Source organism: Salmo salar, chromosome 22 (assembly GCF_965601325.2).
Source record: "Salmo salar chromosome 22, fSalSal1, whole genome shotgun sequence".
Classification (NCBI taxonomy): domain Eukaryota; kingdom Metazoa; phylum Chordata; class Actinopteri; order Salmoniformes; family Salmonidae; genus Salmo; species Salmo salar.
Genome location: NC_138312.1, coordinates 65,322,986 through 65,349,421, shown reverse-complemented (window position 1 = coordinate 65,349,421; position 26,436 = coordinate 65,322,986). Strand labels below are relative to the sequence as shown.

The 26,436-nt window shown below is 43.0% G+C and overlaps 1 protein-coding gene across 2 annotated transcripts in view; it reads left to right on the top strand.

Annotated features, from left to right (window-relative positions):
• The window catches only part of pparg (peroxisome proliferator-activated receptor gamma), a 90,306-nt gene extending 72,390 nt beyond the window's left edge, over nt 1-17,916 (top strand). For both annotated transcript variants that reach the window (XM_014168482.3, XM_045705117.2), the window contains exons 6-9: nt 726-906; nt 2,333-2,776; nt 12,998-13,113; nt 15,070-17,916. In XM_014168482.3, coding sequence (XP_014023957.2) covers nt 726-906; nt 2,333-2,776; nt 12,998-13,113; nt 15,070-15,201 — 873 coding nt within the window. In that variant the 3' untranslated portion in view covers nt 15,202-17,916. The remainder of the gene's footprint in view (nt 1-725; nt 907-2,332; nt 2,777-12,997; nt 13,114-15,069) is intronic.
• The last annotated feature ends 8,520 nt before the right edge of the window (nt 17,917-26,436 follow it).

The following is a 26,436-nucleotide window of genomic DNA, read 5'->3' as shown; positions in this document are numbered from 1 at the left end:
GAGAGTCATCAAGTTATAACAGGCTGTTATCTCCAGAGAGTCATCATGTTATAACAGGCTGTTGTCTCCAGAGAGTCATCATGTTATAACAGGCTGTTGTCTCCAGAGAGTCATCATGTTATAACAGGCTGTTGTCTCCAGAGAGTCATCATGTTATAACAGGCTGTTGTCTCCAGAGAGTCATCAAGTTATAACAGGCTGTTATCTCCAGAGAGTCATCATGTTATAACAGGCTGTTGTCTCCAGAGAGTCATCATGTTATAACAGGCTGTTGTCTCCAGAGAGTCATCATGTTATAACAGGCTGTTGTCTCCAGAGAGTCATCATGTTATAACAGGCTGTTATCTCCAGAGAGTCATCATGTTATAACAGGCTGTTATCTCCAGAGAGTCATCATGTTATAACAGGCTGTTGTCTCCAGAGAGTCATCATGTTATAACAGGCTGTTGTCTCCAGAGAGTCATCATGTTATAACAGGCTGTTGTCTCCAGAGAGTCATCATGTTATAACAGGCTGTTGTCTCCAGAGAGTCATCATGTTATAACAGGCTGTTGTCTCCAGAGAGTCATCATGTTATAACAGGCTGTTGTCTCCAGAGAGTCATCATGTTATAACAGGCTGTTGTCTCCAGAGAGTCATCATGTTATAACAGGCTGTTGTCTCCACAGAGGCGGCATGTTTCACAGTAATGTGCTTGATTTTGTTTGTTTGTTGTCTCTCTGCAGCCGTTTGTAATCCATGACATGAAGTCTCTTCAGGAAGGACAGAGGTTTATCAACTGCAGGCAGATGCCCATCCATGTTGTCCAGGAGACCAGGCCTGAGGCTGGGCCTGAGGCTGGGCCTGAGGCTGGGCCTGAGGCTGGGCCTGAGGCTGGGCCTGGGACTGGAGCTGGCTGTGGTCTAGGTATTATAATGGTGTTTCTATCCTCTGTGACTGTTTTCCCTGTACCTTTTCTTCTCCTATTTATATTTTATTTTTTTGTAGAGTGGTTAGTTACCTTTCTACACTGAACAAAAATAGACATGCAACATGCAACAATTTCAAGATTTTACTGAGTTACAGTTCATGTAAGGAAATTAGTCAATTGAAATAAATGCATTAGTCCCTTATCTATGGATTTCACATGACTGGGAATACAGATATGCATCAGTTGGTCACAGATACCTTAAAAAATAGATTGATTGATTGTGGCCTGTGGAATGTTGTCCCACTCCTCTTCAATGGGTGTTCGAAGTATCTGGATATTGGCGGGAACTGGAATACACGTCGATCCAGAGCATCCCAAACATGCTCAATGGGTGACATGTCTGGTGAGTATGCAGGACATGGAAGAACTGGGACATTTTCAGCCTCCAGGAATTGTGTACAGATCCTTGCGACATGGGGCCGTGCATTATCATGCTGAAACATGAGCTGATGGCGGTGGCTGAATGGCACGACAATAGGCCTCACGGTATCTCTGTACATTCAAATTGCCTTTGATAAAATCCAATTGTGTTCGTTGTCCGTAGCTTATGCCTGCCCCATACCATAACCTCACCGCCACCATGGGGCACTCTGTTCACAACGTTGACATCAGCAAACCGCTTGCCCACACGAGCCATCTGCCCGGTACAGTTGAAACCGGGATTCATCCGTTAAGAACACACTTCTCCAGCTTTCCAGTGGCCCAGGAAGGTGAGCATTTGCCCACTGAAGTCATTTACGACGCCGAACTGCAGTCAGGTCAAGACCCTTGTGAGGACGACGAGTGCGCAGATGAGATTCCCTGAGACGGTTTCTAACAGTTTGTGTAGAACTTATTTGGTTGTGCAAACTCAGTTTCATCAGCTGTCCCGGTGGCTGGTCTGAGACTATCCCGCAGGTGACGAAGCCAGATGTGACGGTCCTGGGCTGGTATGGTTACACATGGTCTGAAGTTGTGATGCCGGTTGGACGTACTGCCAAATTCTCTAAATCAACATTGGAGGTGGCTTATGGTAGATAAATGAAGATTCAATTCTCTGGCAACAGCTCTGGTTTCTGACATTCCTGCAGTCAGCATGCCAATTGCATGCTCTCTCAAAACTTAAGACGTCTGTGGCATTGTGTTGTGTGACAGAACTGCACATTTTAGTGGCTTTTTGTTGTCCCAGCACAAGGTGCACCTGTGTAATGATCATGCTGTTTAATTAGCTTCTTGATATGCCACACCTTTTTGTGCATATAGAACATTTTGAGGGTCTTTTTATTTCAGCTCATGAATCATGGGACCAACACTGTACATGTTGTTTTTATATATTTGTTCAGTGTAAATGAAATAACACTGAACAAATATGATTTTCTGCAGGTAGATGTCTGGCAGTGAGTGAAGGTCTGGCTGTAGGTGGAGGTCTAGGTGGGGGTGTTGGTCTGGCCCAGGAGCCCACTGACGAGGTGCAGCTCAGGTTCTTCTACAGCTGTCAGTCGCGCTCCGCCGAGGCCGTCCGAGAGGTCACAGAGTTCGCTAAGAGCATCCCTGGCTTCGTGGGATTGGACCTGAACGATCAGGTGACTCTGCTGAAGTACGGCGTCATCGAGGTGCTCATCATCATGTGGGCTCCGCTCATGAACAAAGATGGTACACTGATCTCCTATGGACAGATCTTCATGACGAGAGAGTTCCTGAAGAGCCTGAGGAAACCCTTCTGTGATATGATGGAACCCAAGTTTGAGTTCTCTGTTAAGTTCAACACCCTGGAGCTGTATGACAGTGATATGGCACTCTTCCTCGCCGTCATCATCCTCAGTGGAGGTTAGTATTGTAATATTATTATTAGCATCATTACATAATGACAACCACCTCAGTGGAGGTGGGTGGGGCTTAGCTATCATCCTCAATGGAGGTGGGTGGGGCTTAGCTATCATCCTCAGTGGAGGTGGGTGGGGCTTAGCTATCATCCTCAGTGGAGGTGGGTGGGGTTTACTGTCATCCTCAGTGGAGGTGGGTGGGGTTTACTGTCATCCTCAGTGGAGGTGGGTGGGGTTTGCCGTCATCCTCAGTGGGGGTGGGTGTGGCTTAGCTATCATCCTCAATGGCTGTGGGTGGGGATTAGCTATCATCCTCAGCAGTGGTGGTGGGGCTTTACAGTCTAGAAAAGTGTTATTCCAATTTTTTTAAGTAGGGACCCTATTTTTTCATTCAAATTTCTGGGAAACCCATTTTTTTGGCTAGGATTTCTCGCAACCCCATCCCCCACACCCCAAATCTAATGACACAAACTTAAAAGCTGTACATTTAGATTTTTACATCGACAAATAACCTTAAATTCATTACATTTTCATCTCTTATCAAAATGAAAAGAAAAAATAAATTTACTCCAATACAATTGTATTTTCAATTGATCTTTCTCAAAAACATTTATGATTTTTGGCCTCCCGAGTGGCGCAGTGGTCTAAGGCACTGCATCGCAGTGCTAGCTGTGCCACTAGAGATTCTGGGTTTGAGTCCATGCTCTGTCGCAGCCGGCCGTGACCGGGAGACTCATGGGGCGGCGCACAATTGGCCCAGCGTCGCCCGGGTTAGGGGAGGGTTTGGCCGGCAGGGATGTCCTTGTCCCATTGACTCCTGTGGCTGGCCGGGTGCAGTGCAGCTGACACGGTTGCCAGGTATACGGTGTTTCCTCCGACACATTGGTGCTTCTGGGTTAAGTGGGCATTGTGTCAAGAAGCAGTGAGGCTTGGCTGGGTTGTGTTTCGGAGGTCGCGCGGCTCTCGACCTTTGCCTCTCCTGAGTCCGTACGGGAGTTGCAGCAATGAGACAAGGCTGTAACTACCAATTGGATACCAAAGACCACAAGAAAGGTTTCATGTGTTTATTGTAGCAGCATAGATTTAGGGTTAATCAGCACAGCGACAGCTAGTGTATGTCAGAAAGACAGGTTTGACCTGTATAGTAGCAGCATAGATTTATCGTGACAAAAGGAGTGAAGATGGTCCCTAAACCCTCTCTGCCTGTTACACATGTGAAGTTGGCAGCATATTACATAAGTGGAGTTGGCAGCATATTACATAAGTGGAGTTGGCAGCATATTACATAAGTGGAGTTGGCAGCATATTACATAAGTGGAGTTGGCAGCATATTACATAAGTGGAGTTGGCAGCATATTACAGTAAGTGGAGTTGGCAGCATATTACAGTAAGTGGATACAGTAAGTGGAGTTGGCAGCATATTACACAAGTGGAGTTGGCAGCATATTACAGTAAGTGGAGTTGGCAGCATATTACAGTAAGTGGAGTTGGCAGCATGTTACAGTAAGTGGAGTTGGCAGCATATTACAGTAAGTGGAGTTGGCAGCATATTACAGTAAGTGGAGTTGGCAGCATATTACAGTAAGTGGAGTTGGCAGCATATTACGTGGAGTTGGCAGCATATTACAGTAGGCCGAGTTGGCTGCATATTACAGTAGGCCGAGTTGGCTGCATATTACAGTAGGCCGAGTTGGCTGCATATTACGCAAAGGAAGTTGGCAGCATATTACATAAGTGGAGTTGGTATCATATTACAAACAGTAAGTGGAGTTGGCAGCATATTACCTAAGTGGAGTTGGCAGCATATTACATATATTAAGTGAAATTGGCAGCATATTACATATATTAAGTGACATTTTCAGCATATTACACAAGTGGAGTTGGCAGCGTAGTACACAAGTGGAGTTGGCATTATTTTGTATATAGTAAGTGAAGGTGGCAGCATACTACATAAGTGGATTGAAGTTAGATTGCGCCGACGGAGATGGCAGCATCGCGACTAGCTCTTAGAAAACTTTGCGATATTTCGTTTTTTATGTACTATTTTGTACATTATTAGCTCAGGAAATGTTTTGTGTTATTACATACAGCCGGGAAGAACTATTGGATATTACATCGGCGGTAACTCACCAGAACTACCAGCATTACGACCAGGACTTCCCTGGAGCAGATCCTTTGTTTACTCTCCCCAGAGCAATTTAACTTATTCCAGAGGCTGACCCAAAACAGGAGGAGAGGCGCACACACCACCCACCGCCTCCGAATATATTACTCGCTAATGTTCAGTCTTTGGATAACTAAGTTGATGAGCTTAGAGCAAGGATTCCTTTCCAGAGAGACATCATGGCCTGTAACATACTTTGTTTCGTGGAAACATGGCTCTCTCGGGATACTCTTTCGGAGTTGGTAAAGCCAGCAGGATTCTCAGTATATCGCGCAGACAGGAATAAATATCTCTCATAGAAGCAGAAGGGCAGAGGGGTGTCTGTCATGATTAACGACATGGTGTAATTCTAGGAACATACAGTTCACCCGACCTAGAATACCTCACAATTAAATGCCATATTATCTCCCAAGAGAATTATCCTCCGTCATCGCCACGGCCGTTTACATCCCACCTCAAGCTGAAACCTCGATGGCTCTCAAAGAACTTCCCTGGATTTTATGCAAACTGGAAACCACATATCCTGAGGCTGCATTTATTGGTAGCTGGGGATTTTAACAAAGAAAATCTGAGGACTAGGCTGCCAAAGTTCTATCAACATATTGACTGTCTTACTCAAGCTACTAAGACTCTCGACCATTGCTATTCAAACTTCCGGAATGCTTACAAGGCCCTCCCTCGCCCTCCTTTCGGCATATCTGACCACGACTCCATCTTGCTCCTCCTGTCCTATAGGCAGAAACACAAACAGGAAGTGCCCGTGCTTCGTACTATTCAACGCTGGTCTGACCAATCGGAATCCACGCTTCAGGATTGTTTTGATCACGTGGACTGGGATATGTTCCGGGTAGCTTGCGGAAATAATTTAGACGCATACACAGATACTGTGACTGAGTTCATAAGGTAGTGTACAGGAGATGTAGCACCCACTGTGTCTATTAAAACCTACCCTAACCAGAAACCGTGGATAGATGGTAGCATTCACGCAAAACTGAAAGCGCGAACCACAGCATTTAACCACGGCAAGGCTACTGGTAATATGGCACAATATAAACAGTGTAGTTATTCACTCCGCAAGACAATCAAACAAGCTAAGCGTCAGTATAGAGAGAAAGTAGAGTCGCAATTCAACGGCTCAGACACGAGACGTATGTGGCAGGGACTACAGTCAATCACAGACTACAAAAGAAAACCAGCCAGTTTAGCCGGACAGGCTAAACACATTCTTCGCATGCTTTGAGGATAACAATGCCACCAACATGGCCGGCTACCAAGGACTGTGGCCCCTCCTTCTCCGGTTCCAATGTGAGTAAAACATTGAAACGTGTTAACCCTCGCAAGGCTTCCGGCCCAGACGGCATCCCTAGCCGCGTTCTCAGAGCATGCGCAGACCAGCTGGCTGGTGTGTTTACGGGCATATTCAATCTCTCCCTATCCCAGTCTGCTGTCCCCACATGCTTCAAGATGGCCACGATTGTTCCTCTACCCAAGAAGGTAAATGTAACTGAACTTAATGACTATCGCCCCGTAGCACTCACCTCTGTCGTCATGAAGTGCTTTGAGAGACTAGTCAAGGATCATATCACCGCTACCTTACCTGCCACCCTAGACCCACTTCAATTTGCTTACCGCCCCAATAGACCCACAGACGATGCAATTGCCGTTACTCTGCACACTACTCTATCCCATCTGGACAAGAGGAATACCTATGTAAGAATGCTGTTTATTGACGATAGCTCAGCATTCAACACCATGGTACCCTATGGTGTTAAATGCAGACGAAACAACAGTAGTAGGCTTGATTATCAACGATGACGAGACAGCCTACAGGGAGGAGGTGAGGGCTCTGGGAGTGTGGTACCTGGAAAACAACCTCTCACTCAATGTCAACAAAACAAAGGAGATGATTGTGGACTTCAGGAAACAGCAGAGGGTGCACCCCCCATCTACATTCACAGGACTGCAGTGGAGAAGGTAGAAAGCTTCAAGTTCCTTGGCATACACATCACTGACAAATTGAAATGGACCACCCACACATACAGTGTGGTGAAGAAGGCACAACGGAGCCTCTTCAACCTCAGGAGGCTAGAGAATTTTGACTTGTCACTTAAAACCTTCACAAAGTTTTACAGATGCACAATTGAAAGCATTCTGTCGGGCTGTATCACCGCCTGGTACGGCAACAGCACCACCCGCAACCGCAGGGCTCTCCAGAGGGTGGTGCGGTCTGCACAACGCATCACCGGGGACAAACTACCTGCCCTCCAGGACACCTACACCACCCGATGTCAAAGGAAGGCCAAAAAGATCATCAATGACATCAACCACCCGAGCCGCTGCCTGTTCACCCCGCTACCATCCAGAAGGCGAGGTCAGTACATGTGCATCAAAGCTGGGACCCGAGAGACTAGAAAAACAGCTTCTATCTCAAGGCCATCAGACTAGCCGGCTACCACCCGGTTACTGAACCCTGCACCTTAGAGGCTGCTGCCCTATATACATGGAATCACTGGCCACTTTAATAATGTTTACATACTGCTTTACTCATCTCATATGTATATACTGTATTCTATTCTACTGTATTTTAGTCAATGCCACTCCGATGTTACTCGTCCTAATATTTATATATTTCTTAATTACGTTATTTTACTTTTAGATGTGTGTATTGTATGTGAATTGTTATTCTACTGCAGTGTTGGAGCTGGGAACACATGCATTTCACTACACCCGCAATAACATCTGTTAAATATGTGTATGTGACCAATAGAATTTGATTTGATTTGATATTAGGTTTATATTAGGGTTAAATTAAGTTATTTTAGGGTTAGTGTTAGTGTTAACCCTAACCATTATATTAGAGGAACAGGAGGGTTATATTAGGGTTATATTAGGGTTGAATTATGGTTAGGGTTATATTAGGGTTATATTAGGGTTGAATTATGGTCAGGGTTATATTAGGGTTATATTAGGGTTAAATTAAGTTATTTTAGGGTTAGGGTTAGTGTTAACCCTAACCATTATATTAGAGGAACAGGAGGGTTATATTAGGGTTATATTAGGGTTATTTTAGGGTTAGGGTTAGTGTTAGGGTTAGTGTTAACCCTAACCATTATATTAGAGGAACAGGAGGGTTATATTAGGGTTATATTAGGGTTGAATTATGGTTAGGGTTATATTAGGGTTGAATTATGGTTAGGGTTATATTAGGGTTGAATTATGGTTAGGGTTATATTAGGGTTATATTAGGGTTGAATTATGGTCAGGGTTATATTAGGGTTATATTAGGGTTGAATTATGGTTAGGGTTGTATTAGGGTTGAATTATGGTCAGGGTTATATTAGGGTTAGGGTTATATTAGGGTTATGTTAAGGTTAGGGTTATATTAGGGTTAGGGTTATTTTAGGTTTAGTTTTATATTAGGGTTATGTAAGGGTTAGGGTAAGGGTTGGTCCCCCTTTGCTGCTATAACAGCCTCCACTCTTCTGGGAAGGTTTTCCAATAGATGTTGGAACACTGCTGAGGGGACTTGCTTCCATTCAGCCACAAGAGCATTAGTGAAGTCGGGCACTGATGTTGAGCGATTAGACCTGGCTCACAGTCGGTGTTCCAATAAATCCCAAAGGTGTTCAATGGGGTTGAGGTCAGGGCTCTGTGCAAGGACAGTCAAGGTCTTCCACACCGATCTAGACAAACTATTTCTATATGGACCTCTCTTTCTGCATGGGGGCATTGTCATGCTGAAACAGGAAAGGGCCTATGTATTCGGGCAGGTAGAGTTCTCCTGGTATCCGCCAAACCCAGATTAATCCGTCGGACTGTCAGATGGTGAAGAGTGATTCCTTACTCGTCTTTCCATTGTTCCTGAGTCCAGTGGCGGTGAGCTTTACACCACTCCAGCCGGCACTTGGCATTGCGCATGGTGATCTTAGGCTGCTCGGCCATGGAAACCATGGAAACCCATTTCATAAAGCTCCCGACCAACAGTTCTTGTGCTGACGTTGCTTCCAGAAGCAGTTTGGAACTCGGGAGTGAGTGTTGCAACCCCGAGGACAGATGATTTTTACTCACTACGCGGTCCCGTTCTGTGAGCTTGTGTGGCCTACCACTTCGCGGCTGAGCCATTGTTGCTCCTAGAAGTTTCCACTTCACAATAACATCACTTACAGTTGACCGGGGCAGCTCTAGTAGGGCAGAAATTTCACAAACTGACTTGTTGGAAAGAAGGTATCCTATGATGGTGCCACATTGAATGTCACTGGGGCGGCAGGTAGCCTAGTGGTAAGAGTGTTGGACTAGTAACCGAAAAGTTGCAAGATCGAATCCCTGAGCTGACAAGGTAAAAATCTGTCGTTCTGCCCCTGAACTAGGAAGTTAACCCACTGTTCCTAGGTTGTCATTGAAAATAAGAATTTGTTCTTAACTGACTTGCCTAGTTAATTAATGGCAAAATACTATTTATTAAAAAAAAACTGAGCTCTTCAGTAAGGCCATTCCACTTCCAATGTGTGTCTATGGAGATTGCATGGCTGTGTGCTCGATCTTATACTACTCTACTTTATATACCGGGGCTAGCTGGCCTTCTGTAGTCAATTGTAGGCTCAGTCACTGGTATACTTATATTTACAAAGCCATTTTGGGTTTACTACCATTTTATTTGAGCATTTTTATTGTTCAGAAATGTGGTGGGTACTTCCTTTGTTCTCAGGACTTTATCCTGCTAACTGTTCCAAATGTCCGAACTGAATTTGGTAAAAGGGATTTTATTTACTCTGCGCCATCGCCTTGGAAACGCCTTACAAAATACTTTTAAACTGGAAGAACTCGTCCCGATTGGTGTTTTAAATCACTGACGAAGGATTTTGAGGCTGATTCTCTGATCTGTCAATGTTTTTAATTTGCTGTTTTATGATTTTGTTATACTCCTATGAATTCTATGGTTTTTTACTAGATTACCAGGAGTTTGTCATGTCTGTCTGTAATTGTGTAATGACTTAGTGCTGCCAATCTTTGCCAGGACACTCTTCAAAAAGAGATTTCAAGTCTCAATGAGCCCTTCCTGGTTAAATAAAGGTTAAATCAAATACAAATACACCTCTCAGTAACAGGTGTGGCTGAAATAGCTGAATACACTAATTTGAAGGGGTTTCCACATACAAAGTGTATATATGGGGGACCATCTTGCCTGGTACTCTACCCTACCCAACACTCCTGGTACTCTACCTACACAACACTCCTGGTACTCTATCCAACACTCTTGGTACTCTACCCTACCCAATGCTCCTGGTACTCTACCCTACCCAACACTCCTGGTACTCTATCCTACCCAACACTCCTGGTACTCTACCCTACCCAACGCTCCTGGTACTCTACCCTACCCAACACTCCTGGTACTCTATCCTACCCAACACTCCTGGTACTCTATCCTACCCAACACTCCTGGTACTCTACCCTACCCAACACTCCTGGTACTCTACCCTACCCAACACTCCTGGTACTCTACCCAATGCTCCTGGTACTCTATCCTACCCAACACTCCTGGTACTCTACCCTACCCAACGCTCCTGGTACTCTACCCTACCCAACACTCCTGGTACTCTACCCTACCCAACACTCCTGGTACTCTACCCAATGCTCCTGGTACTCTATCCTACCCAACACTCCTGGTACTCTACCCAATGCTCCTGGTACTCTATCCAATGCTCCTGGTACTCTACCCAACACTCCTGGTACTCTATCCTACCCAACACTCCTGGTACTCTACCCTACCCAACACTCCTGGTACTCTACCCTACCCAACACTCGTGGTACTCTATCCAATGCTCCTGGTACTCTATCCTACCCAACACTCCTGGTACTCTACCCTACCCAACACTCCTGGTACTCTACCCTACCCAACACTCCTGGTACTCTACCCTACCCAACACTCCTGGTACTCTACCCTACCCAACACTCCTGGTACTCTACCCACATGCTCCTGGTACTCTATCCTACACAACACTCGTGGTACTCTATCCAATGCTCCTGGTACTCTACCCTACCCAACACTCCTGGTACTCTACCTACACAATACTCCTGGTACTCTACCCTACCCAACACTCCTGGTACTCTACCTAATGCTCCTGGTACTCTACTCTACCCTACCCAACACTCCTTTTATTTTTATTTTTTATTTATTTAACCTTTATTTAACCGGAGGTAGGTAGGCGTATATATATATACTGCTCAAAAAAATTAAGGGAACACTAAAATAACACATCCTAGATTTGAATGAATGAAATAATGTTATTAAATACTTTTTTCTTTACATAGTTGAATGTGCTGACAACAAAATCACACAAAAATAATCAATGGAAATCCAATTTATCAACCCATGGCGGTCTGGATTTGGAGTCACACTCAAAATTAAAGTGGAAAACCACACTACAGGCTGATCCAACTTTGATGTAATGTCCTTAAAACAAGTCAAAATGAGGCTCAGTAGTTTGTGTGGCCTCCACGTGCCTGTATGACCTCCCTACAACGCCTGGGCATGCTCCTGATGAGGTGGCAGATGGTCTCCTGAGGGATCTCCTCCCTGACCTGGACTAAAGCATCCGCCAACTCCTGGACAGTCTGTGGTGCAACGTGGCGTTGGTGGATGGAGCGAGACATGATGTCCCAGATGTGCTCAATTGGATTCAGGTCTGGGGAACGGGCGGGCCAGTCCATAGCATCAATGCCTTCCTCTTGCAGGAACTGCTGACACACTCCAGCCACATGAGGTCTAGCATTGTCTTGCATTAGGAGGAACCCAGGGCCAACCGCACCAGCATATGATCTCACAAGGGGTCTGAGGATCTCATCTCGGTACCTAAAGGCAGTCAGGCTACCTCTGGCGAGCACATGGAAGGCTGTGCGGCCCCCCAAAGAAATGCCACCCCACACCATGACTGACCCACCGCCAAACCGGTCATGCTGGAGGATGTTGCAGGCAGCAGAACGTTCTCCACGGCGTCTCCAGATTCTGTCACGTCTGTCACATGCTCAGTGTGAACCTGCTTTCATCTGTGAAGAGCACAGGACGCCAGTGGCGAATTTGCCAATCTTGGTGTTCTATGGAAAATGCCAAACGTGCTGCACGGTGTTGGGCTGTAAGCACAACCCCCACCTGTGGACGTCGGGCCCTCATACCACCTCATAGAGTCTATTTCTGACTGTTTGAGCAGACACATGCACATTTGTGGCCTGCTGGAGGTCATTTTGCAGGGCTCTGGCAGTGCTCCTCCTGCTCCTCCTTGCACAAAGGCGGAGGTAGCGGTCCTACTGCTGGGTTGTTGCCCTCCTACGGCCTCCTCCACGTCGCCTGATGTACTGGCCTGTCTCCTGGTAGCGCCTCCATGCTCTGGACACTACGCTGACAGACACAGCAAATCTTCTTGCCACAGCTCGCATTGATGTGCCATCCTGGATGAGCTGCACTACCTGAGCCACTTGTGTGGGTTGTAGACTCCGTCTCATGCTACCACTAGAGTGAAAGCACCGCCAGCATTCAAAAGTGACCAAAACATCAGCCAGGAAGCATAGGAACTGAGAAGTGGTCTATGGTCCCCACCTGCAGAACCACTCCTTTATTGGGGGTGTCTTGCTAATTGCCTATAATTTCCACTTGTTGTCTATTCCATTTGCACAACAGCATGTGAAATTTATTGTCAATCAGTGTTGCTTCCTAAGTGGACAGTTTGATTTCACAGAAGTGTGATTGACTTGGAGTTACATTGTGTTGTTTAAGTGTTCCCTTTATTTTTTGGAGCAGTGTATATATATATATATATATATATATATATATATATATATATATATATATATATATATATATATATATATATATATAACCCTGACCCTTTATTTAACCAGGTAGGCTAGTTGAGAACAAGTTCTCATTTGCAACTGCGACCTGGCCAAGATAAAGCGTAGCAACCTCAGCTCTCAGTCCTGCATTAAACAAGTTGTGCTGAAAGCCTCAAGCTGACACATCGTGTGTGTGTGTGTGTGTGTGTGTGTGTGTGTGTGTGTGTGTGTGAGATCGTCCAGGCCTGCTGAATGTGAAGCCCATTGAGGAGCTACAGGAAACAGTCCTCCACTCTCTGGAGCTCCAACTGAAACTCAACCACCCAGACTCCCTGCAGCTCTTCGCCAAGGTATTACCATGGAGATATACAGTATACTGTAGAAAATACTCTGATGGGTTCTGAAGATATACTGTAGAATACTCTAACGGATTCTAGTTCTAATAGTCTAATGGGTTCTAATTCTGGTTCTAATACTCTGTTCTGATTCTGGTTCTAATACTCTGTTCTAATTCTAGTTCTAATAGTCTAATGGGTTCTAATTCTGGTTCTAATACTCTGTTCTGATTCTGGTTCTAATACTCTGTTCTAATTCTAGTTCTAGTACTCTGTTCTGATTCTGGTTCTAATACTCTGTTCTGATTCTAGTTCTAATAGTCTAATGGGTTACAAACGGACTTTACAGCCACAAGTAGTGTGGAGTTACAAACAGAGTATACAACTACAAGTAGTGAGTGGAGTTACAAATGGACTATAGTTCACTGTTCACTGTGATTACTATTATTTGACCCTGCTGGTCATTTATGAACATTTGAACATCTTGGCCATGTTCTGTTATAATCTCCACCCGGCACAGCCAGAAGAGGACTGGCCACCCCTCATAGCCTGGTTCCTCTCTAAGTTTCTACCTAGGTTCTGGCCTTTCTAGGGAGTTTTTCCTAGCCACCGTGCTTCTACACCTGCATTGCTTGCTGTTTGGGGTTTTAGGCTGGGTTTCTGTACTGCACTTTGTGATATCAGCTGATGTAAGAAGGGCTATATAAATAAATTTGATTTGATTTAGTAAACAAGTTAAATGTCTTGTACAGATGAAATATTTTTCTCACACACAGCTTACTTGGACACCGCGTCCCCACATTTCCCACTCTCCCACGTAGAATACCCTGAAGCCACGGGGCTCATCTCCCAGGCTCTATTTGCCTACGTGGGAGCGTTGCGATCCGTAGGTCGTGATTTTTGACCTGGTTACATGTACATTGAACAACACAGCAGCTTTTTACTAAAAAATCAACTGCGAAGTCGTATCTTTTACACTGGGGGTGAATGTTTGTTTTCCCCAATTTGTGGGTGTGGTCCTTATTATTACGTGAATATATATCGACTTGGATTATGGGTACTGGAGAGGACCGCCACAGGAATGGAAGACCCAGGGTTACCTCTGCTGCAGAGGATAAGTTCATTAGAGTTACCAGCCTCAGAAATTACAGCCCAAATAAATGCTTCACAGAGGTCAAGTAATAGACACATTTCAACATCAACTGTTCAGAGGCGACTACGTGAATCAGGCCTTCATGGTTAAATTGCTGCAAAGAAACCACTACTAAAGGACACCAATAAGAAGAAGAGACTTGTTTGGGCCAAGAAACACGAGCAATGGACATTAGACCAGTGGACATTTTTCCTTTGGTCTGGAGTCCAAATTGGAGATCTTTGTGAGACGAGGTGTGGGTGAACACTCTAATGGGTTCTGGAGATATACTGTAGAATACTCTAATGGGTTCTGGAGATATACTGTAGAATACTCTAATGGGTTCTGGAGATATACTGTAGAATACTCTAATGGGTTCTGGAGATATACTGTAGAATACTCTAATGGGTTCTGGAGATATACTGTAGAATACTCTAATGGGTTCTAGAGATATACTGTAGAATACTCTAATGGGTTCTGGAGATATACTGTAGAATACTCTAATGGGTTCTGGAGATATACTGTAGAATACTCTAATGGGTTCTGGAGATATACTGTAGAATACTCTAATGGGTTCTGGAGATATACTGTAGAATACTCTAATGGGTTCTGGAGATATACTGTAGAATACTCTAATGGGTTCTAATTCTAGTTCTGATACTATAAAGAGTTCTAAATCTATTCCTGTGGGTGTTCCCTTGCTCTCAAATCAACTTCCTGTGTTTGTACATTTGGGATCTGTCTTCTGCCTTTAAAAAAAAAGACGTATTTGATCGTTTTAATTTGTTGGCTGTGTATAAAAGGTTCCTAACAAATGAAACAAATTGTGTATCGTTTAGGTTCTGCAGAAGATGACAGACCTGAGGCAGATAGTAACAGACCACGTGCACCTAATCCAGCTACTGAAGAAGACTGAAGTGGACATGTGTCTCCACCCACTGCTGCAGGAGATCATGAGAGACCTCTACTAGTAGGGTCAATATGAAATGGCACCCTATTCCCTATATAGTGCACTACTTTTGCGCACTATATGAAATAGTTTTTCATCCAAGGTAACGGAAAGACACCGGTTGAAAACTTCATATGGATGTGTTAGTCCTATTGATGCCACTGAGGAGGCATATTGGGGCGGCAGGTAGCCTAGTGGTTAGAGCATTGGGCCAGTAACCGAAAGGTTGGTGGATCGAATTCCCAAGCTGCCAAGGTCAAAATCTGTCGTTCTGCCCCTGAACAAGGCAGTTAACCGTCATTGTAAATAAAAATGTGTTCTTAACTGACTTGCTTAGTTAAATAAAGGTAAAATAATAAATATTGGAATACTATATTAGGGACTAGTAGTTACCTGGCAGAATGAGATGTTAACCTGTCTGACGTGATAGATGGTCCTATTGGCACTGTTGAAAAGGAAAAAACACTGTGATTATTATGAGCATATCACCACCACCAATTAATATATGTTATGCTGTATGTAGGTGATAGATTCTGTTCATTACAAATTAATATAGGTTCATTACAGAGTTTATAAACAAACACATCTATAATATCAAGATGTAAGTGTCTTAAAGATTTATCCCCATAGGACCAGATAGGCTACACTAGGTAACAGGTCCACCTGTCAGATCTGATCTCAGTTGACTCACCTGCAACACATGGTTTCGATAGTGCTTCTATAGTGCTTCTATAGGGTTTCTATAGGGTTTCTATAGTGTTTCTATAGGGTTTCTATAGTGTTTCTATAGGGTTTCTATAGTGTTTCTATAGGGTTTCTATAGTGCTTCTATAGGGTTTCTATAGGGTTTCTATAGGGTTGCTAGTGTTTCTATAGTGCTTCTATAGGGTTTCTATAGGGTTTCTATAGGGTTTCTATAGTGTTTCTATAGGGTTTCTATAGTGCTTCTATAGGGTTTCTATAGGGTTTCTATAGGGTTGCTAGTGTTTCTATAGTGTTTCTATAGTGTTTCTATAGTGTTTCTATAGGGTTTCTATAGTGCTTCTATAGGGTTTCTATAGTGTCTTCTATAGGGTTTCTATAGTGTTTCTATAGGGTTTCTATAGGGTTGCTAGTGCTTCTATAGGGTTCCTATAGTGTTTCTATAGGGTTTCTATAGGGTTTCTATAGTGTTTCTATAGGGTTTCTATAGTGTTTCTATAGGGTTTCTATAGTGCTTCTATAGGGTTTCTATATTTCTTCTATAGTGTTTCTATAGGGTTTCTATAGGGTTTCTATAGGGTTTCTATAGTGCTTCTATAGTGCTTCTATAGGGTTTCTATAGGGTTTCTATAGTGTTTCTATAGGGTTTCTATAGGGTTTCTATAGTGCTTCTATAGTGCTTCTATAGTGCTTCTATAGGTCTTCTATAGTGTTTCTATAGGGTTTCTAGTGCTTCTATAGGGTTTCTATAGTGTTTCTATAGTGTTTCTATAGGGTTTCTATAGGGTTTCTATAGTGTTTCTATAGGGTTTCTATAGGGTTTCTATAGGGTTGCTAGTGCTTCTATAGGGTTCCTCTAGGGCTTCCTATAGGGTTTCTATAGGGTTTCTATAGGGTTTCTATAGGGTTTCTATAGGGTTTCTATAGTGTTTCTATAGTGTTTCTATAGGGTTTCTATAGTGTTTCTATAGTGTTTCTATAGTGTTTCTATAGGGTTCCTATAGTGTTCCTATAGTGTTTCTATAGTGTTTCTATAGGGTTTCTGTAGTGTTTCTATAGGGTTCCTATAGTGTTTCTATAGTGTTTCTATAGGGTTTCTATAGTGTTTCTATAGGGTTCCTATAGTGTTTCTATAGTGTTTCTATAGTGTTTCTATAGGGTTCCTATAGTGTTTCTATAGTGTTTCTATAGGGTTTCTATAGGGTTTCTATAGGGTTTCTATTGGGTTCCTATAGTGTTTCTATAGGGTTTCTATAGGGTTTCTATAGGGTTTCTATAGGGTTCCTATAGTGTTTCTATAGTGTTTCTATAGGGTTTCTATAGTGTTTCTATAGGGTTCCTATAGTATTTCTATAGTGTTTCTATAGGGTTCCTATAGTGTTTCTATAGGGTTCCTATAGTGTTTCTATAGTGTTTCTATAGGGTTTCTATAGTGTTTCTATAGGGTTCCTATAGTGTTTCTATAGTGTTTCTATAGGGTTTCTATAGTGTTTCTATAGTGTTCCTATAGTGTTCCTATAGTGTTCCTATAGTGTTTCTATAGTGTTTCTATAGTGTTTCTATAGTGTTCCTATAGGGTTTCTATAGTGCTTCTATAGGGTTTCTATAGGGTTTCTATAGGGTTTCTAGTGCTTCTATAGGGTTTCTATAGGGTTTCTATAGGGTGTGAGCTCATTATGTAAGATAAATATACTATATTGTGCTTCATATGATATTTTGAATAATTTGCCAGCTGTAATTTGTATTTTGTATACAATGAATGTGTGAAATAAAAGCCATATAAATAAATACATATTTTTGTACATGCGTAGATGGATAAATAAATACAAAATACACCTTAGTATAAAATGCTGTACTTGTTGTATTTCAAATACAGTATTTTTCAGATTTTGATGATATTTGCTACTATTTTTTGTTGTTGAAACAGACATTTTTATTTTCAAAGTGCAAATGGACTGTTTTTTGCATTTAAAAAAAACAGTTTGTAGACTCTTGAAACTTGTCAAAATATGTAAATAAATATTTTCTATGTCTCTTTTTCATAATTTATTAATCACCATTATGTCTGGAGAAAAATATTTAAAAAGATGTAACCAGATTTTTATCAGACAAACATGATATTAGGAGAATTTTGTTATCATGCTAACATGAGGTGGGCCATAATGGCTTCCCACTATGCGTTATCATGCTACATCTAATCCCTAAATGCTTCCTGCCATGTTGTAGAGCTGGAAGTGTTCGTGCAGTCTAAACACGCAAAGCTATTTTACAGCCATTACATCAGCTCTATAATGTGTCTCCCCATGACACACCCTGTTGTGTTACAACGTTACTGAACTCTGCTGAACTAGACACAAGATAAACATCTCATGGCTTCAATATGATTTCCAGCTGCAGACAGAGCAGTCAAGCTTTAACACAATCATTTCTAAAATTAGCACACAGATTTCACACATTTTATTCGGTACATTTCCGAAGGCACTGTATATAATTAAATATATTATCTAGCCTACTGGATATATATTATCCATCCTACTGCATATATTATCTAGCCTACTGGATATATATTATCTAACCTACTCCATATATATTATATTATGATATATTATCTATCCTACTGAATATATATTATCTATCCTACTGGATATATATTATATTATCTAGCCTACTGCATATATATTATTATATATTATATTATGATATATTATCTATCCTACTGGGTATATATTATATTATCTATCCTACTGGATATATATTATATTATCTAGCCTACTGCATATATATTATTAGATAGTATATTATGATATATTATCTATCCTACTGGATATATATTATATTATCTAGCCTACTGGAAATATACACTGCTCAAAAAAATAAAGGGAACACTAAAATAACACATCCTAGATCTGAATGAATGAAATAATCTTATTAAATACTTTTATCTTTACATAGTTGAATGTGCTGACAACAAAATCACACAAAAATAATCAATGGAAATCCAATTTATCAACCCATGGAGGTCTGGATTTGGAGTCACACTAAAAATTAAAGTGGAAAACCACACTATAGGCTGATCCAACTTTGATGTAATGTCCATAAAACAAGTCAAAATGAGGCTCAGTAGTGTGTGTGGCCTCCACGTGCCTGTATGACCTCCCTACAACGCCTGGGCATGCTCCTGATGAGGTGGCAGTTGGTCTCCTGAGGGATCTCCTCCCAGACCTGGACTAAAGCATCCGCCAACTCCTGGACAGTCTGTGGTGCAATGTGGCGTTGGTGGATGGAGCGGGACATGATGTCCCAGATGTGCTCAATTGGATTCAGGTCTGGGGAACGGGCGGGCCAGTCCATAGCATCAATGCCTTCCTCTTGCAGGAACTGCTGACACACTCCAGCCACATGAGGTCTAGCATTGTCTTGCATTAGGAGGAACCCAGGGCCAACCGCACCAGCATATGGTCTCACAAGAGGTCTGAGGATCTCATCTCGGTACCTAATGGCAGTCAGGCTACCTCTGGCGAGCACATGGAGGGCTGTGCGGCCCCCCAAAGAAATGCCACCCCACACCATGACTGACCCACCGCCAAACCGGTCATGCTGGAGGATGTTGCAAGCAGCAGAACGTTCTCCACGGCGTCGCCAGACTCTGTCACGTCTGTCACATGTGCTCAGTGTGAACCTGCTTTCATCTGTGAAGAGCACAGGGCGCCAGTGGCGAATTTGCCAATTTTGGTGTTCTCTGGCAAACGCCCTGCACGGTGTTGGGCTGTAAGCACAACCCCCACCTGTGGACGTCGGGCCCTCATACCACCCTCATAGAGTCTGTTTCTGACCGTTTGAGCAGACACATGCACATTTGTGGCCTGCTGGAGGTCATTTTGCAGGGCTCTGGCAGTGCTCCTCCTTGCACCATGGCGGAGGTAGCGGTCCTGCTGCTGGGTTGTTGCCCTCCTACGGCCTCCTCCACGTCGCCTGATGTACTGGCCTGTCTCCTGGTAGCGCCTCCATGCTCTGGACACTACGCTGACAGACACAGCAAACCTTCTTCCCACAGCTTCGTATTGATGTGCCATCCTGGATGAGCTGCACTACCTGAGCCACTGGTGTGGGTTGTAGACTCCATCTCATGCTACCACTAGAGTGAAAGCACCGCCAGCATTCAAAAGTGACCAAAACATCAGCCAGGAAGCATAGGAACTGAGAAGTGGTCTGTGGTTACCACCTGCAGAACCACTCCTTTATTGGGGGTGTCTTGCTAATTGCCTATAATTTCCACCTGTTGTCTATTCCATTTGCACAACAGCATGTGAAATGTATTGTCAATCAGTGTTGCTTCCTAAGTTGGCAGTTTGATTTCACAGAAGTGTGATTGACTTGGAGTTACATTGTGTTGTTTAAGTGTTCCCTTTATTTTTTTGAGCAGTATATATATACAGTGAAGGGGAAAAGTATTTGATCCCCTGCTGATTTTGTACGTTTGCCCACTTACAAAGAAATGATCAGTCTATAATTTTAATGGTAGGTTTATTTGAACAGTGAGAGACAGAATAACAACAACAAAAATCCAGAAAAACGCATGTCAAAAATATTATAAAATTATTTGCATTTTAATGAGGGAAATAAGTATTTGACCCCTCTGCAAAACATGACTTAGTACTTGGTGGCAAAACCCTTGTTGGCAATCACAGAGGTCAGACGTTTCTTGTAGTTGACCACCAGGTTTGCACACATCTCAGGAGGGATTTTGTCCCACTCCTCTTTGCAGATCTTCTCCAAGTCATTAAGGTTTCGAGGCTGACGTTTGGCAACTCAAACCTTCAGCTCCCTCCACAGATTTTCTATGGGATTAAGGTCTGGAGACTGGCTAGGCCACTCCAGGACCTTAATGTGCTTCTTCTTGAGCTACTCCTTTGTTGCCTTGACCGTGTGTTTTGGGTCATTGTCATGCTGGAATACCCATCCACGACCCATTTTCAATGCCCTGGCTGAGGGAAGGAGGTTCTCACCCAAGATTTCACAGTACATTGCCTCGTCAAATGATGCGGTGAAGTTGTCCTGTCCCCTTAGCAGAAAAACACCCCCAAAGCATAATGTTTCCACCTCCATGTTTGACGGTGGGGATGGTGTTCTTGGGGTCATAGGCAGCATTCCTCCTCCTCCAAACACGGCAAGTTGAGTTGATGCCAAAGAGCTCCATTTTGGTCTCATCTGACCACAACACTTTCACCAGTTGTCCTCTGAATCATTCAGATGTTCATTGGCAAACTTCAGATGGGCATGTATATGTATTCTTGAGCAGGGGAACTTGCGGGCGCTGCAGTATTTCAGTCCTTCACGGCGTAGTGTGTTACCAATTGTTTTCTTGGTGACAATGGTCCCAGCTGCCTTGAGATCATTGACAAGATCCTCCCATGTAGTTCTGGGCTGATTCCTCACCGTTCTCATGATCATTGCAACTCCACGAGGTGAGATCTTGCATGGAGCCCCAGGCCGAGGGAAATTGACTGTTCTTTTGTGTTTCTTCCATTTGCGAATAATCGCACCAAATGTTGTCACCTTCTCACCAAGCTGCTTGGCGATGGTCTTGTAGCCTATTCCAGCCTTGTGTAGGTCTACAATCTTGTCCCTGACATCCTTGGAGAGATATTTGGTCTTGGCCATGGTGGAGAGTTTGGAATCTGATTGATTGATGGCTTCTGTGGACAGGTGTCGTTTATACAGGTAACAAGCTGCGGTTAGGAGCACTCCCTTTAAGAGTGTGCTCCTAATCTCAGCTCGTTACCTGTATAAAAGACACCTGGGAGCCAGAAATATTTCTGATTGAGAGGGGGTCAAATACTTATTTCCCTCATTAAAATGCAAATCAATTTATAACATTTTTGACATGCGTTTTTCTGGATATTTTTGTTGTTATTCTGTCTCTCACTGTTCAAATAAACCTACCATTAAAATTATAGACTGATCCTTTCTTTATCAGTGGGCAAACGTACAAAATCAGTAGGGGATCAAATACTTTTTCCCCCCACTGTATTATTATATATTATATTATCCAGCCTATTGCATTTATATTATGATATATATTATCTAGCCTACTGCATATATATTATGATATATATTATCTATCCTATTGCATATATATTATGATATATTATATTATCTAGTCTACTGGATATATAATCTACCCTATTAGATATATATTATGATATATTATGTAGCCTACTGCAAGATGTGACCCAGGCAGCTCTCCATAGGTCCTAAAAAATAAAGTGTACTTGGCAGGTGGGTATTCTGGAAGGCAGCCTCATGCTGTTCCTATGATGCCGATGATTAAATGTGTTATTTATGTCTTGTCAGCATATCCTCACTTTGTTAGTGTCCAGTCTCAGCTGACTTGGCCCTGCCAAGATTCTGCGGTCTTTCTGGAAAATCATTTTCAAAAGTATATTTTCCCTCTCCTGAAACCCCCTTATTAAAGGAACATGTCCAAATATAGCACTCTGGATAAGGAAGTCCATGTTAATGTTTGTATCGGCAAGCAACATTCTCTACCAGCTGAGCTACAGAGGACCATGCTCTACTAACTGAGCTACAGAGGACCATGCTCTACTAACTGAGCTACAGACGACCATGTTCTACTAACTGATCTACAGACGACCATGTTCTACTAACTGATCTACAGATGACCATAGAGCACACAGAGAAAGTGGGAGGTTTGCAATAATCAGATTTCACACTACATTAAAATGAGTCATGTGGGGGTGTGACAGGTTCAACCATGCCTGCTGAACACTTCCCCTTCAGTCATTCACTGGTAACAAAGGCTTCAACCTGATTAGTGTTTAGTGTCTGACACCCTGCAAGAGGAGATGGATTATTATTCAGTCAGACATGACACATTTCATAACATTCACAATGAACTGCTTTCTTTCATTGGGTGCAGATAATATCTCTGTGAATTTCTGGTATTTTTCCATTTTACTTTACACACAGATCATAGCCATTCTAGAGACTTAGACATTAAGAGCTTGAAAATCTTCAAATGTTCAGTCTCCACATGTAGAACAGAGTACAAACAGTTGTCCAGAGAACTTAGTCGACAGAAATCCCCAAAGTCAAATTAGGCAGTCAAGGTAAAGATTCAATAACATGCTCAAGCATGTCTCTGTTTTATTACACTATGAAACATATTTTCTGAGACAAGCATTCTGTGAAGATCTAAAGGAAAGGGAACGGGTTCTCAGTGTATGAGACTGTGTGAGTTGAGAAAGAGTTTCTTCTTGGCCACACGTTGTGAAACCCGTCCCAGAGAGCTGTCCGCCCACCTAAAACTCTCAGCAGTGGAACTCTCACTTGAACTCTCAGCAGTGGAACTCTCCCTAGATTCTAAAACTCTCAGCAGTGAAACTCTCCCTAGATTCTAAAACTCTCAGCAGTGGAACTCTCACTTGAACTCTCAGCAGTGAAACTCTCCCTAGATTCTAAAACTCTCAGCAGTGGAACTCTCCCTAGATTCTAAAACTCTCAGCAGTGGAACTCTCACTAGATTCTAAAACTCTCAGCAGTGGAACTCTCCCTAGATTCTAAAACTCTCAGCAGTGGAACTCTCCCTAGATTCTAAAACTCTCAGCAGTGGAACTCTCACTAGATTCTAAAACTCTCAGCAGTGGAACTCTCCCTAGATTCTAAAACTCTCAGCAGTGAAACTCTCCCTAGATTCTAAAACTCTCAGCAGTGAAACTCTCCCTAGATTCTAAAACTCTCAGCAGTGGAACTCTCCCTAGATTCTAAAACTCTCAGCAGTGGAACTCTCACTAGATTCTAAAACTCTCAGCAGTGGAACTCTCCCTAGATTCTAAAACTCTCAGCAGTGGAACTCTCACTAGATTCTAAAACTCTCAGCAGTGGAACTCTCCCTAGATTCTAAAACTCTCAGCAGTGGAACTCTCACTTGAACTCTCAGCAGTGGAACTCTCCCTAGATTCTAAAACTCTCAGCAGTGAAACTCTCCCTAGATTCTAAAACTCTCAGCAGTGGAACTCTCACTAGATTCTAAAACTCTCAGCAGTGGAACTCTCCCTAGATTCTAAAACTCTCAGCAGTGGAACTCTCACTAGATTCTAAAACTCTCAGCAGTGGAACTCTCCCTAGATTCTAAAACTCTCAGCAGTGGAACTCTCACTAGATTCTAAAACTCTCAGCAGTGGAACTCTCCCTAGATTCTAAAACTCTCAGCAGTGGAACTCTCACTTGAACTCTCAGCAGTGGAACTCTCCCTAGATTCTAAAACTCTCAGCAGTGAAACTCTCCCTAGATTCTAAAACTCTCAGCAGTGAAACTCTCCCTAGATTCTAAAACTCTCAGCAGTGGAACTCTCCCTAGATTCTAAAACTCTCAGCAGTGGAACTCTCACTAGATTCTAAAACTCTCAGCAGTGGAACTCTCCCTAGATTCTAAAACTCTCAGCAGTGGAACTCTCCCTAGATTCTAAAACTCTCAGCAGTGGAACTCTCCCTAGATTCTAAAACTCTCAGCAGTGAAACTCTCCCTAGATTCTAAAACTCTCAGCAGTGGAACTCTCCCTAGATTCTAAAACTCTCAGCAGTGGAACTCTCACTTGAACTCTCAGCAGTGGAACTCTCCCTAGATTCTAAAACTCTCAGCAGTGGATCTAAATAGGGCTACATTCAATCCGTAGCAAGGAAGATCCGCGCTGTAGCGTGATTGAAATTTAAAGACAATGTTACCATGTTCGCAGAGACTGCATTCAGGGTAAACGCTGAATATGTTGTATTGAATAAATGTTCAATTGTTTTAGGAATTTAGACTGTTGTTGTCATTAATTTCCACTGACTGGAGAAATTAACAAATCAAGAGTTTTTTCCCACTTGAAATGAATGTTGAATATCAGTCATACGAATTGTACAGTGCTTAGCTGTGTCTGAGCTCTGGCCTTGATGTCAGAACATCAATGTTCCAAAACACCTTGTTCTTCATTCTAACTCCAGTGTGGATCCACATAACTGTTCCAAAACACCAGAGTATCTTGTCCTTCATTCTGACTCCAGTCTGGATCCTCCCCACAGCCCATTGGCTCAGAATAACACTTTGTATGTAGGAGGTATAAAACTTGGGCTGATTTCCCAGACACAGATTAAGCCTAGTCCTGGACTAAAATGTGTGTTCAATGAGAATATCAATGGAGAATGTGTTTTAATCCAGGACTAGGCTTAATCTGTGTCTGGGAAAATGGCCCGGGTGTTCGGGCTTGGTTTCAACAATAGACATTTTCACATAAATACATACAAACTAATATACAATATATATTCACATATTCCAACCCAGTCAGATTAGTAGTTACAACCAACCCTAACCCTAATACAAGTATTGCCAGTAAATAAACTGTATTGTGACTAAACATCAAACATGACACACAATATGAGGAGACAAGGGAGAGGAGAATCTTGACTTTTGTCCCAGTAATCTTTGCTCTGTAGCCTGAGCAATGAGGGCATGCCTTCCTTTTTGTTGACTCCACTGGCACGTGACCATGATGCAGTCTTCGGTAATATTATGATGCATCAAATGCTGATGGGTAGGTTAGGGTCAGGTTAGGGTTAGGGTTAGGGTCAGGTTAGGGTTAGGTCACTGGTGCTGGTTAGGGTCAAGTTAGGGTTAGGGTTAGGATCAGGTTAGGGTCAGGTTAGGGTTAGGGTCAAGTTAGGGATAGGGTCAGGTTAGGGTCAGGTTAGGGTTAGGGTTAGGTTAGGGTTAGGATCAGGTTAGGGTTAGGGTTAGGGTTAGGTTAGGGTTAGGGTTGGGGTTAGGGTTAGGGTTAGGATCAGGTTAGGGTTAGGATCAGGTTAGGGTTAGGATCAGGTTAGGGTTAGGTTAGGGTTAGGTTAGGGTTAGGTTAGGGTTAGGGTCAAGTTAGTGTTAGGGTTAGGGTTAGGATCAGGTTAGGGTTAGGGTTAGGGTTAGGATCAGGTTAGGGTTAGGTTAGGGTTAGGATCAAGTTAGTGTTAGGGTTAGGGTCAGGGTTAGGTTAGGGTTAGGATCAGGTTAGGGTTAGGATCAGGTTAGGGTTAGGGTTAGGTTAGGGTTAGGATCAGGTTAGGGTTAGGATCAGGTTAGGGTTAGGGTTAGGATCAGGTTAGGGTTAGGGTTAGGTTAGGGTTAGGATCAGGTTAGGGTTAGGATCAGGTTAGGGTTAGGGTTAGGATCAGGTTAGGGTTAGGTTAGGGTTAGGATCAAGTTAGTGTTAGGGTTAGGATCAGGTCACTGGTGCTGATGCTGGTTTTGAAAGAAGGGATTCAGGGTCAGTGCCAACCTTTGCTCCGTCCATGGCTGAAATTTTTCCATGTGTGGAAGTTTCCTTCAGGATGATGACTGGACCACTGGAGTATTTACTAATCGTCATACTAACCTACGCTGCTCAAAACATCAACATTAATCAGTGTTGGGGAAGCTGCTCTAAACATCAACATTAATCAGTATTGGGGAAGCTACTCTAAACATCAACATTAATCAGTGTTGGGGAAGCTACTATAAACATCAA